The sequence below is a fragment of the Lampetra planeri genome, chromosome 65, assembly GCF_965212315.1.
Source record: "Lampetra planeri chromosome 65, kcLamPlan1.2.h2, whole genome shotgun sequence".
In the NCBI taxonomy this organism is placed as follows: Eukaryota; Metazoa; Chordata; class Hyperoartia; order Petromyzontiformes; family Petromyzontidae; genus Lampetra; species Lampetra planeri.
This window is the reverse complement of record NC_136171.1, coordinates 1283330-1295912: the sequence shown is the minus strand read 5'-3', so window position 1 is coordinate 1295912 and position 12583 is coordinate 1283330. Positions and strand designations below refer to the sequence as shown.

At 44.8% G+C, this 12583-nt stretch overlaps 1 protein-coding gene across 2 annotated transcripts in view; it reads right to left on the bottom strand.

Annotated features, from left to right (window-relative positions):
* The window catches only part of LOC144737172 (enteropeptidase-like), a 70985-nt gene extending 68454 nt beyond the window's left edge, over nucleotides 1-2531 (bottom strand). Inside the window, exon 1 of one of the 2 annotated variants that reach the window (XM_078619893.1) lies at nucleotides 1964-2531. In XM_078619893.1, coding sequence (XP_078476019.1) covers nucleotides 1964-2090 — 127 coding nt within the window. In that variant the 5' untranslated portion in view covers nucleotides 2091-2531. The remainder of the gene's footprint in view (nucleotides 1-1963) is intronic. The other variant, XM_078619892.1, reaches the window with a different exon arrangement.
* Between the last annotated feature and the right edge of the window lie 10052 nt (nucleotides 2532-12583).

Sequence of the window (12583 nt, the reverse complement as noted above, 5' to 3'; positions counted from 1 at the left end):
AATGACAGCCCAACAAAGTGGCTTACCATCACGTGGAAATGGAAAGGCAGCCAAATGTGTACTCTTAAACGTATGTGATTGTGTCATGAGTAGCGGAGTGGTCGTAGCATTCAGTTCAGTTCATTTATTTGGTATAGCCCTGTGAGCCCATTCGGCTCTTGAATCGGGTGCAACCGCAAGAAACAAAAGCATGAACAAGGAACATCTTAAAGTGATGACGCCTCGTTAATAGATATCTCCGTGAGAGTCTATGGATCTGTACGAGTGAATGATTCTGTATGTGCACCTATAGATACCACAGTCGTCTTCTGAGCCAGATGATTGTGTTAGGAGTAGTGTAGTATCATCGCTGTGAGGAGGTCTCATTCATAGATATCCCCGTGTGAGTCTATGGGTCTCAGAACGAGTGAATGGTTCTGCATGTACAAATATAGATAGATCTCTTGCCGTCTTCTTCGTACGGCTGTTGTTCACGCAAGACCAGCAGATGTAGCTTTACATTGAGCTGGTTGATGAGCCAGTTTTATAGCAGTTACTCATTTGTTGAAGGTGTTGGTCGTGAATATCGGAGGGTTTAGAGCAGAGGTTCTTAACCTGGGGTGTACGCTGCACCCCTGGGGTGCGAGATGCTCGTTTTGGAGGTCCGAGACACGGGCAGATTCTTTTAGAAGGTAAATCATCGAAAAGCCAAATTAAGCACGGGCACGTAAGTAACAGCTTACTTTGTTCCATTATTAACACCGGACATTTTTTTTACGATTGAAAACCAAAGGGGTGCAGGGCTGCAGTGAAGGTTAAGAACGGCTGCTTTAGAGCATCACGAGTTGACACCGTGCACCGCTCCTAGATTTCGAACTCAGGTCTGCCTCAGCAGTGACAAGCGGATAGTGTGATGGCCCTCAGCCTTGGGTCATCGGCGTTTGACTGCACAGCAACAACAAAAAACCCCCCTCCTTCAGAATAAATAAAAAATGTGGCTCTGCACTAACAAAAATGTTGGGCTAACTTACAGTTCGGAGAAGTTGTAAACATTTGTTGAACAGTGGCAGAGCGGCTAGGGAAGTGGCAGCCCTGCACTGCGTTCATTTAGAAGAAGTGGACTTCTACTTCTTGCGGCCGTTCTCGATACGGAAAGGGCTGCATTGCTCTGGGACAAATCCGTATGGGTTCTGTGCCTCGTGATATAAAAATTGGGATTACATTAAAACGAATTTATTATTCATTTTACCAGGTAAGCCCCCACTGAGCTGTGTAGCTCTTTTTCAGAAGCGACCTGGCCACAAATGATAGCTCAGCGTGTGGAAATGTATAGCAGCCAAATACTCTAAACGCGTGATGTTTATTTTCAATGTGGAGGAAAAAACCGGAGGGCTCGCATAACAATCCACACAACGGGAAGAGAGACAACAATATCCTGCATACCAGGCGAGAGAGTTAACATCTTCCTAAATTGGAGGGGGGGGGGGTATAGCCTGTGTTTTCAATTAAAAAGAGTAAAATTAATCCGACTAAAGTAACACAATACTCATTGGCGTCGTAGTGGAGATAACAAATAACAAGGTAGGTAAGCAGACAATAAGTCGCCTTCACATATTTGTCTCGCCACAAAAACTGCTTGTTGTTGTGTTTAGTTTGTTGTCCTTCCCCCCGCACTTCCGATTAACACGGTTGGCTACATACGGTGCAAAAGAAGTTCAACACACATACATATTTCTACAAACAAAATATTAAATAAGTGTTGACGCAACCCATTCACCCCACGGCCCTCTGGGAGTGCGTAATTAAACCCATGGAACGAATCAACCTCCTCCTCCTCTACACTTCATTGCCTGTTACTCTGGAACTCATCTGAAGTTGCGATCTACTTCAAGCCACCTTTGTTGTGTTGGGGGCAGGGGGGGCTGAGGGGCTGAGGGGCCATTCCCTGCCCACTCGGGGGGGTCTGCACCCCCTGGTGCCGTACCTGTAACGCCCGCCTCGGAGGCGAGCCACCCGATGGCCAGGAGACCGATCATGGCAGCGAGGAGCAGCGCGAAGAGGACGATCAGAGACACCTCCAGGGGACTGAGCAAGCCTCGGCGACAGCCCATGGTGGAGAACAAGCAGACGAAGTGGCCTCAATCTCCGCTCAACAGGCACCTGGATGTCTCCTTCGAGGTCTCTTGGAGCTTCTCTCTCTCTCGGGGAGCTTCTCTCTCGAGGTCTCATTCGGAGCTCTGGAAGACCTCTTGATGCAGGTCCTCTGGAAGGGAATCCCGGAGGAGGACTTCTCGGAAGAAGACTTCCTTGGAAAGTGTCCCTACAAAGTCCCCCTTGAAGATCTGATGAGCGCGATTGGCTACGTACGGTGCGAAAGGAGTTGTGCACACGTACACACGTCGCGGTTATCTCCCTGGCCCTTGTTTGCTCTCACAAAGGGGACCTTGCGATGTGGCCGCAGCAGAGACGCGTCCCTGCGCTCGGTTCGGATGACTCAACGCTGCCGAGTGAAAGCTGTGATTTGAGGCGGCAGTCCCGTTAATCAGTAACCGGCCAGCCATCGGCGCAGGCTCGGCCCGAGAAGGCGAAGAGTCCAATGTCTACCGTTAGTCGTGTTCGTCAAAACGTTTCCCACCTTTGCTGCTGATAACCTGATTGACGTTCATGTCCTTTTTGGGCAATTTATATTTCGCTCGTTCATATCTCAATCCTGGTGAGGGTCGCGGTGTCATTGCTTTGAGTGGTGGAGGTCCACACCTCCCTTTCCCTGGGGACAAACTCCAGCACTACCACACTATACACTACTATACTATATACTACTATGCACTACTACACTATATACTACTATACATACTACACTATACACTACTATGCACTACTACACTATATACTACTATACACTACTACACTATACACTACTATGCACTACAAACTATACACTACTTCACTATACACTCTACACTATACACTACTATACACTACTACACTATACACTACTATACACTACTATGCACTGCTACACTATACACTACTACACTATACACTACTACACTATACACTACCACACTATACACTACCACACTGTACACTACTATACACTACTACACTATACACTACTACGCTATACACTACACTAAACACTACTATACATTACTATACACTACTACACTATCCACCACTACACTATACACTACACTATACACTACTATACACTACTACACACTACGAAACTATACATTACTATCCATTACTACACTATACACTACTGTTCGCTACGACAACATACATTACTATACACTAGACTACCATACACTATTATACACAGACTCTAGCTCTTCCTGGGGTAATTCCCAGGCGTGTGCTAAACTAAGAGCGAATTAGCAAGTTTTGTTTACTGACAACCCTTACTTATTGGGTAGTGGCGGGTTTAACGACATTTATATTTACGCGATCTAACCCAAAAATCTCATGTTGTATGTCTGTTGTATGTATATTGTATGTTTAACACGTAGGCTTTCGCGACATATATAATCCGTTATTATAGTTACGTGATCTTTATAACGAATAATATTGGTCGTGAAATCCTGCTAATAACTACTAGTACGTGTTAAACTCAGAACTAATAAACTCATCCACGGTGTTGTCCAACTGCTTGCTACCTGTTAGTCATTTTGGGATAACATCGGGGTGTTCTTTTATTATTATATTTACTAATACGGCTAATTAATGCTGTGTAGCAGCAGCGTACACAGCAAGGACATGAATGAGAATAATTGGAGACAGGCAGGGTTTAGCTTTCTTGGACACGTAGTTAGAAACAAGACATATATGTGCCTTTGACTGGGAAAATGTCAGGTACGTATGTATAACACCTCCGATTAGCACGGTTGAGAAAGAAGTTCAACATTTCTACTTACATTTTAGTTCTTCACTCACACCGCTGCATTTTGTAATTCCCTCCCATCATCATCATCATCACCATCTCCCGACCGCCAGTCACCTCAAGCTCTCTGCAAGTTAACGTCTGTTAACTCTCACCTGTTACAACTTTGATCGTAAGCAGTGCCGCGTTGCTTGGTGTCTTTGGGGTCTTTGGTCACTCTGTGCTGAGCAGCTGTTGTTGCAACGTTCTTAGCCCGTGCCCCGACTGGACGTCTGTGAAAAAGAGAATTAGAGCTCATCGGATTCCTCCAGGATAAATACTGATTCTGATTCTGAAGAGAGACGGGCACATTGGAAACGTCCCGAGTGCAGAACAACGTTCCGTCTTCCAAAAGTCACAAAAGCAACATCAAGTACGAATGTATAGTGTCAGTTGTTTATCTATAACCATCCAGCACCCAGCGAGAGAGAGAGAGACAATAAAATAAAGTTGTTGCATCATGGGTAATTTTGCCCACGTAAATACATCAAACCTCTATATCAATAATAGAGATTTTTTTGGGGCTAGATCGCCTAAATATATAAATGTGTCGTTAAAACCCGCCACCACCCGACACAGCCAACTAGTGAGGGTTGTCACGTAAACAGAACATTACAATTCGTCACTAGTACAGCACACCAGTGTGTTGGAGAGCCAAGCAACAACATTTCGATTTAAAGCTTTCGTGACTGCAGGGATTCATCTTCTTGGTTCTTTCGGTAAAGTCACGTAGAAGGGAAATAATAAAATAATAAAAATAAAACATGATAAAATAATTCTCACGACGTTTCGGCCACAACGCAAGCAGCAATCCTCAGGTGAAGAACAGGTCTGTCGGAAAGACAGCGTCTGAATGAACACCACCAGGCTTGGCAGCGTATATTTAAGCTGGGTTGGAGGGGGAAGAGCGCCTTGACAAAGGAATTTGCATATCAAGATGAATTTAGCATATTTATGGGAAATGCAGATATGGGATTAGTCACTACTTGTGGAATGCGTAGGAGGTGGGCGGGGGGTTTCAAAGTCATATTATGCCCGTGCATTATGCAGGATTAGCAGCATCAAAGGGAGGGAGTAGGGTTAGCATTAATAACTAAACCACCACGTAAAAAACTAAAATATAAACTACATCAGTATCATCAGTATACTAAATATACTCTCCAATAAGCTGAGCTACTAACAGTAAGTCATACATTACAATTCTATGTCGCAAAAAATATCATATGCCTCCAGCTAAACTTTTTTCTCTTACATCACACGGGTCTACCCCGTACTATATACTGCCATAGACAAACCCAACATAAAATTATATACTGTATTACTATACACCACCCTATACCTTAGACTAACCATTGTAATATTACACTGTATTATTCTACCCACCCTACTGTATACCACACTGCTGTATATTCACTATACAATTATGATACTATATATTACCTTATACATGATATTAAACATTACACTTTTATACTATTTATTATTATACAATCTGCTGTACACTATACCATTGACCGTCGCGTGAAAGGTACTTAGAGGAAGCAACGAAATATGTCAATGGGAGAGGGGTGATAGGAGACTTGCAGCGGAGCAAAGAATCCATTCCCTGCGGAGAATAAAATATTTATAGTCAATCCCAGTGAGTGGACTGCGGTCTGAAAGAACACCGTAAACGTGAACACAATCAGTTAAGATCCGAAATGGTTTATTACGTCTTTCCAATGATTGCTGAGCCAGAATCCGTCTTCTCGGTTGAAATTGTCTCCGTGTTTGTATATGTGGATCGCCTCATGAACGAATCTCTCATGGTAGCCAAATGGCTTGCAGAGAACCTCTGTCTTGGAGAAGTCAATGTCCTGTGAGCCCATTGAATTGTAACAGTGATCTGCCACGGCTGAGGAGTTTGTCCTACCGTGTTTCAGGTCTGCTTTATGTTCACGGATGCGGTCCGAGACATGTCGTTTGGTTTCTCCAATGTAACTGCGACCACAGAGGCAACTTAGTTTGTAGACGCCAGGGTACTGTATGTCTGGAACCACATCTTTTACAGACGGGACCAGATCACACATTTTATGTACTGTGTTGAATCGGACCTGGATCTTGTGTTTAATCAGGATTATGGAGATCTTTTTTGTGACCCCAACAATGTCTCTACTATCAACTCCCCCCACCTACCAACTGGCTCGTTTTTTCTTCTTGGTTCTTTCGGTAAAGTCACGTAGAAGGGAAGTAATAAAATAATAAAAATAAAACATAATAAAATAATTCTCACGACGTTTCGGCCACAACGCAAGCAGCCGTCTTCAGGTGGAAAACAGGTCTGTCAAGTAGACAGAGTCTGAATGGCACACTCCAGGCTTGGAGCGACTATTTATGCTGGGATGGAGGGGCGAAGAGCGTCTTGACAAAATAATTTGCATATCAAGAGGAATTTAGCATATTTATGGGAAATGCAGATATGCGATTAGTACTACTTGTGAGATAGTAGGAGGATTGGCGAGGGGTTTAAAGTCATTATGCCCATGCATTATGCAGGATTAGCAGTATCAAAGGGAGGGAGTAAGGTTAGAATTAATAAAGGCCTTTCACTGGAAAAACCACCTCTGCGGTACTAAACTCTACTGACCTGGTATCCACAATCAAGGGAATTTCCCTGTCTCCAGACGACCTACTTGTCAGTAGTGTATAGTGTAGTAGTGTATAGTGTAGTAGTGTATAGTGTAGTAGTGTATAGTGTAGTAGTGTAAAGTGTAGTAGTGTATAGTATAGTAGTGTATAGTGTAGTAGTATATAGTAGTATATAGTGTAGTAGTGTATAGTGTAGTAGTATATAGTGTAAGTAGTGTATAGTGTAGTAGTGTATAGCGTAGTAGTGTATAGTGTAGTAGTGTATAGTGTAGTAGTCTATAGTGGTGTAGTAGTGTATAGTGTAGTAGTATATAGTGTAGTAGTGTATAGTATAGTAGTGTATAGTGTAAGTAGTGTATAGTGTAGTAGTCTATAGTGTAGTGGTGTATAGTGTAGTAGTGTTTAGTGTTATTGTAAGTAGTGTATAGTGTAGTAGTCTATAGTGTAGTAGTGTGTAGTGTAGTAGTGTATAGTGTAGTAGTATATAGTGTAAGTAGTGTATAGTGTAGTAGTGTATAGTGTAGTAGTATATAGTGTAAGTAGTGTATAGTGTAGTGGTATATAGTGTAGTAGTGTATAGTATAGTAGTGTATAGTGTAGTAGTCTATAATAGTGTAGTAGTCTACAGTAGTGTAATACCTGGCAACCCCTTATCAGTGCCTTATTACAGGCCAATTGAGACCGTATTTGTCACCCCGCGCCCTTATACATCTCAACGTTCAATACCAAAGTCCCATCACGAGGGAGAAACAGAAACTGACGAAAAAAATGCTGTTGCCCGTATTGAATCGGCTGTTCGCTGTATGGACCTAAACACTCAATTTCCCCGTTCAATAATACGGGTAAACCCTATGAGTTGACTCGGTTTGAACGCTTCCCAACGGCTTGGTCCGGTTCCCCATTCGCTTCTGTGGTGCCCGAATCTCTACACGGGGCAGTGTGGTGGGGGAATGAGGGGGAGCAAATCCACAGCGGCAGCGAGCGAGTTGCGGGTCGCGTCACCAGGCACAGCGTTCTCTCTCTGCCGGATCGGGGTGGTCCCTTTAACACGTAGTAGTAGTTGCAGGTTTTCGCGTCAGACCAATGTTAATCATCATAAAGGTTTGGGTTTTTTTGTGTCATTAAACCCGCCACCACCACCCGACCACAAGCCAATTGGCTAAGGTGTTTTGTTCACGTCCGATTGCTCGTTGGAGAGTAAACCCGCAACTTTGTGACAATTTGAGTACTGGGACGTTGCGCTTCTGTGACGACGACGATGACGACTGCACTATGACGACGACGTCAATGATGACGAAGACGACGACGACGACAACGTCGATGACGACGACAACGTCGATGACGACGAAGACGTCGTCGACGACGACCGGTTTCTCTGAAAAAAATGCGGCAAATCGCCAGATGAAGCTGCTGCTTGGAATCGCCGGCGAAACGTCGAGAACTCGAATTGTGAATGGTTTGCAAGGTTTTAGTCTCCAACGCACAACCGGTGAGTGCTGAACTAGTAACGACCCTGGGCACGTTTTGTTCATGGGACAAACCTTTGTTAATTGGCTGTGGTGGGGTGGGAGTGGTGGGGGCAGAGTACCGTTTGGCCGCAATACAGGTACATTTACACACGATGATGGTGATGATACGTCACTTCCGTTGAGCGGTCATTCGTGATGGCCAGGTTCGCTTCTGAAACAGAGCTATACAGCTCAGTGGACCTTACCTGGCAAAATAAAAACTCACCGCTGATCATCGATATTCCGGCTACTTCCAACATTATGGCGCAGTCCCTGGGGCCGAACCGGCAAAACTTCTCCGTGTGCATGACGAAAAAGTAGCTTCGCTTCATGTCAGTGTTAAATATGATATACAGTGCATTATACACTACATACAATTTAAACATTGAAAATAATGCACGTATACACATCACCCCATGCAGAGTCGTCGAGATTGGAGTGGTACAGTAAGTATGTTAGAATATTCTTAGGTTTTTTCGGTAAAGTCACGTAGGTAAAAAAAATTAAATTAATAAAAGTAAAATAAAATAAAAATCACGACGTTTCGGAGGCAACACAAGCTTCCGTCTTCAGGTGGAACCGTCACAGCCACGACAGCTGTATCAAGTAAATGAGAGATTACAAGAGCTACCACTCCGTATATATAATGGTTGAAGAGGGGAAGGGCCAAGTACGGCATTCTTAGTCTTAAGCCTCACCTTACCATATTAATAAAAAATGTGTCGTACTTGGCCCTTCCCCTCTTCAACCATTATATATACGGAGTGGTAGCTCTTGTAATCTCTCATTTACTTGATACAGCTGTCGTGGCTGTGACGGTTCCACCTGAAGACGGAAGCTTGTGTTGCCTCCGAAACGTCGTGATTTTTATTTTATTTTACTTTTATTAATTTTATTTTTTTACCTACGTGACTTTACCGAAAAAACCTAAGAATATGAATCCTTGCGGTCACGAAAGCTTCAAATCTAGAATTATGTTAGAATAAATACAGTAACGTTTTAAAAGTTGGACATTTATTTTCGTCTGTTTGTACCTTTATTTGTGCCAATTTCTTTATTAGGCAAACACATTTAAAACACATAAAACTATACACAACACTTAAAAAAGACAATGCTATACAAGAACATGCGCAAGTAAGCTATTTTAAATAATGATGATGTAGCAATTATCCGGCGTTTTTGAAAATCCGGCCACTTCGCCCCTCCCCCCCGAAGCTGCCGAATAATCGATGTTCTACTCTAACTAACCTGGGCATGTTTTGGCCGATTTGCCAGCATCATTGGGCAAATCGCCTGCAAAACGTCACGATACCCAAATTGTAAACGTCGTGGATTTACTCCAACACACCGGTGGGCTGAAGCAGTCACTGATTGACGCGTTGTTTACGTAACAAACCATACTGGCTGTGTCGGGTGATGGAGGGTTACAACACATTTATTATTACGCTATCTAACCCAAAAAACATTTATTATGAATGATATTGGTGTCAAACACCCTCAAACAACCCCCAAACAACCTCTGTCTACCAGAGGTGTGGACTCGAGTCATGTGACTTGGACTCGAGTCAGACTCGAGTCATGAATTTGATGACTTGCGACTCGACTTGGACTTGCATAACAATGACTTTGTCCCACCTATGAGATGTGGACTCGAGTCATGTGACTTGGACTCGAGTCAGACTCGAGTCATGAATTTGATGACTTGCGACTCGACTTGGACTTGCATAACAATGACTTTGTCCCACCTCTGCTGTCTACTATTCAGGGTGGTCGTACACCGCTCCCTCGCGGTTGCGGCGTGGTTCACCAAAGATAAAGGTCCCCGGTGTAGCCTTCACAGACTGTTGGGGCAAGTGCTGCTAGCGAGCAGTACCTATGAAGTCCGACACGGCACGCGATGGGGTAGGTGGCCAGCACCACGCCCGACCGCCTTTGTCTCCCTAGTGGCGATGTTTCCACACCGCAGCAGGTGCTCATTTAAGGGGTCGTCCATAAATGACGTCACGCGATTTTGGACGATTTTTGATCCCCCCCCCCCCAAACAAAATATAAAACATGCTTCAAATCGTTTTCAACTATTGTTATTGTAGTGCGTATTAATGTGGCGCTGCACTCTGATGTTGTAGGGGAAAACATTTATTTAAAAGTCTATTGAATTAAGTAGAGCGTGTTGTCTATATTTATTTAAAGTGGCGCATTTTGATGTGACGTCACATTTCTCAACCCCCCCCTCCCCCATCGTCACATATCGTCACATATGTCTGACCACCACCCCTAGGAGCGTGACGTCATTTATGGATGGCCCCTTAGAGCAAAGCGGTATGTAATATTGAACTTCTTTCGCACCGTACGTAAAAACAGCAATGAAGCATACGCATTCGAGTGTTATGAAATAGTTTAATTAAAATAAAGCAAATGTATAATATATAAATGTATTCATTTTCTTACTCGGATCACATTAGCAATTTCCCATACCACCCGCCCCCACTGATCCCCCTCGGAATGCCCCCCCCCACTGCTCCTCCTCAGAATGGACCTACCCACCCCCACTGACCCTCAGAATAGACCGCCCCTCCCCCACTGGCCCCCCTCAGAATGGACCGGCCCACCGAGCATTTGCCCACAGACTGCTGCCCATATGGGCCCTAGTCCGGGCCTGCTTGCGACCCCCAGTTAATTGACCCCTAAATAGTTTTTCTCTTTGCACATTTATTTAAATTAATCTTACTTTACAAAAAATACATATAACGTTTTCAGAAATTTGAATTGGTGTCACAAGACATCCTATACACTCAATATCCACATAGATATCCATTCCCACTTGCTGTACTGCCATTCCCGGGCAGGCCAGTAGATGGGAGCCTCGACCCTCACTACGCCACTGGTTGTTCCCAACCAGTGGCGTAGTCACGACATCATCAGTGGTGTAGTAACTACATAATTATAATCAGTGGCGTAGTACCTACATTATCAGTGGCGTAGTAACTACATCATCAGTGGCGTAGTAACTACATTATCAGTGGCGTAGTAACTACATCATCAGTGGCGTAGTAACTAAATTATCAATGGCATAGGAACTACATTATCAGCTCAAGGGGTGCGGCAATCGGTCAGGCGGGGCCCTGATATTTGATTTGTTTCTTCGCACGGTCGCACCTAGAGGCCGTTATATATCGTGGCCTCCTGTTGCCCCGTATCGCAGCATCGTTATGCTCACGGTCTCGAGCATTTAACGCTGTAGGAAAACGCTCCCCGTCTTTGCAAAATGCAGCCAACTACAGCGCCGTGGTGAAGTGGCCCTTTGCGAGGCAGCATCACGTTACCACTCTGATTACATCAAAATAAAACATGGAACGTAAATGAAAGCATTTTCATTGGAAAGTAAACACAGATTTAAAACCTCGTTTTAAAAAAAGTGTGGTGGTTGTTCTTTTTACACAACTGTTCTTGAAAACATCTCTCATGTTGATTGTGAAGGGGTGAGGCCAAACTCGTAGCTTTGGTCACCAGGGGGGGGGGGGGGGGGGGGGGGGCAAGGCACTCGCCTGCCTGCCCCCACGCTGCTCGCTTCGCCACTCTTTACACATCCCATCAGCCACGCGGCCTTCTTGGAGCAGCATCGTGTCGGCAAGCAGTCGGGTACAACGCAAAAGCAATGCCTTCCCTGGAACCGATTTCAAACTTTTGGGGCCAATCTCATCGGCTTTGAGAGTCGGGCGTTAGTCGATAGCCTAGCGGGCGGGATGCAGTTGCCGTCATTGGGGTTAAGGTGGAGAGAGGGAGGGACCCGTGCTTCCACCGCGGAGATGCAGCGCTGAAATCAACTCGTGCAGGGCAACACACGACCGTGGTCCTCCCAATCCTTTCTCCCGACGCACTTTTACTGAAATAGCTACGGATGGTTTTTACCCCCATCATCACGATGTGTATGCCCCTCGGGGCGTAGCAGTCCCCACGAGCTGCCACCAGGCAATCCCGCCCTGCGCAAGTCGCCACGCTGACTGCAAGCCAAGGCAGTGTTGTCGATGATCAGCCTCGACTGTGCGTGTCCAACGTCAGCCGTGGTCTGCCCCGGTGGGTGCCTCCAGTCCAGCGGTGATCCTTCGACGATCGCGCCCAGGACTCTGGCGTGACCTGTCAATGCGTCCGCCCGGGTAACGTGTCCGAAGAGGCCTAAAGTCGTCAGGCTCTGACCATTTCTTGCACTGCCGGGCATCATGTAAACAATGTGGAGCCTATAACTATACTGTACATAATCGTTTCAGTGCCTGATTATCCTCGTAGCAAAAGTAGCGACATATGCTACGGGCCCGCACTTTCAAAGGCCCGGCGCTAAATGCTTTCAAGCTATCAATTCCAGTTCAGTGATTCTGGACTTGCTCTGTTACTATATACTATAGTACTATACTGTTTAAGGTTAGCGATTTGTCGTATTATATGGCTGTATAGCAAATGAAAAAATACAATTACTTTACTTTGCAAGTAAAAAAGAATTGTGTTTTAATATTTATATTTAGGGCCCCTTCATAACATATGCTACAGGCCC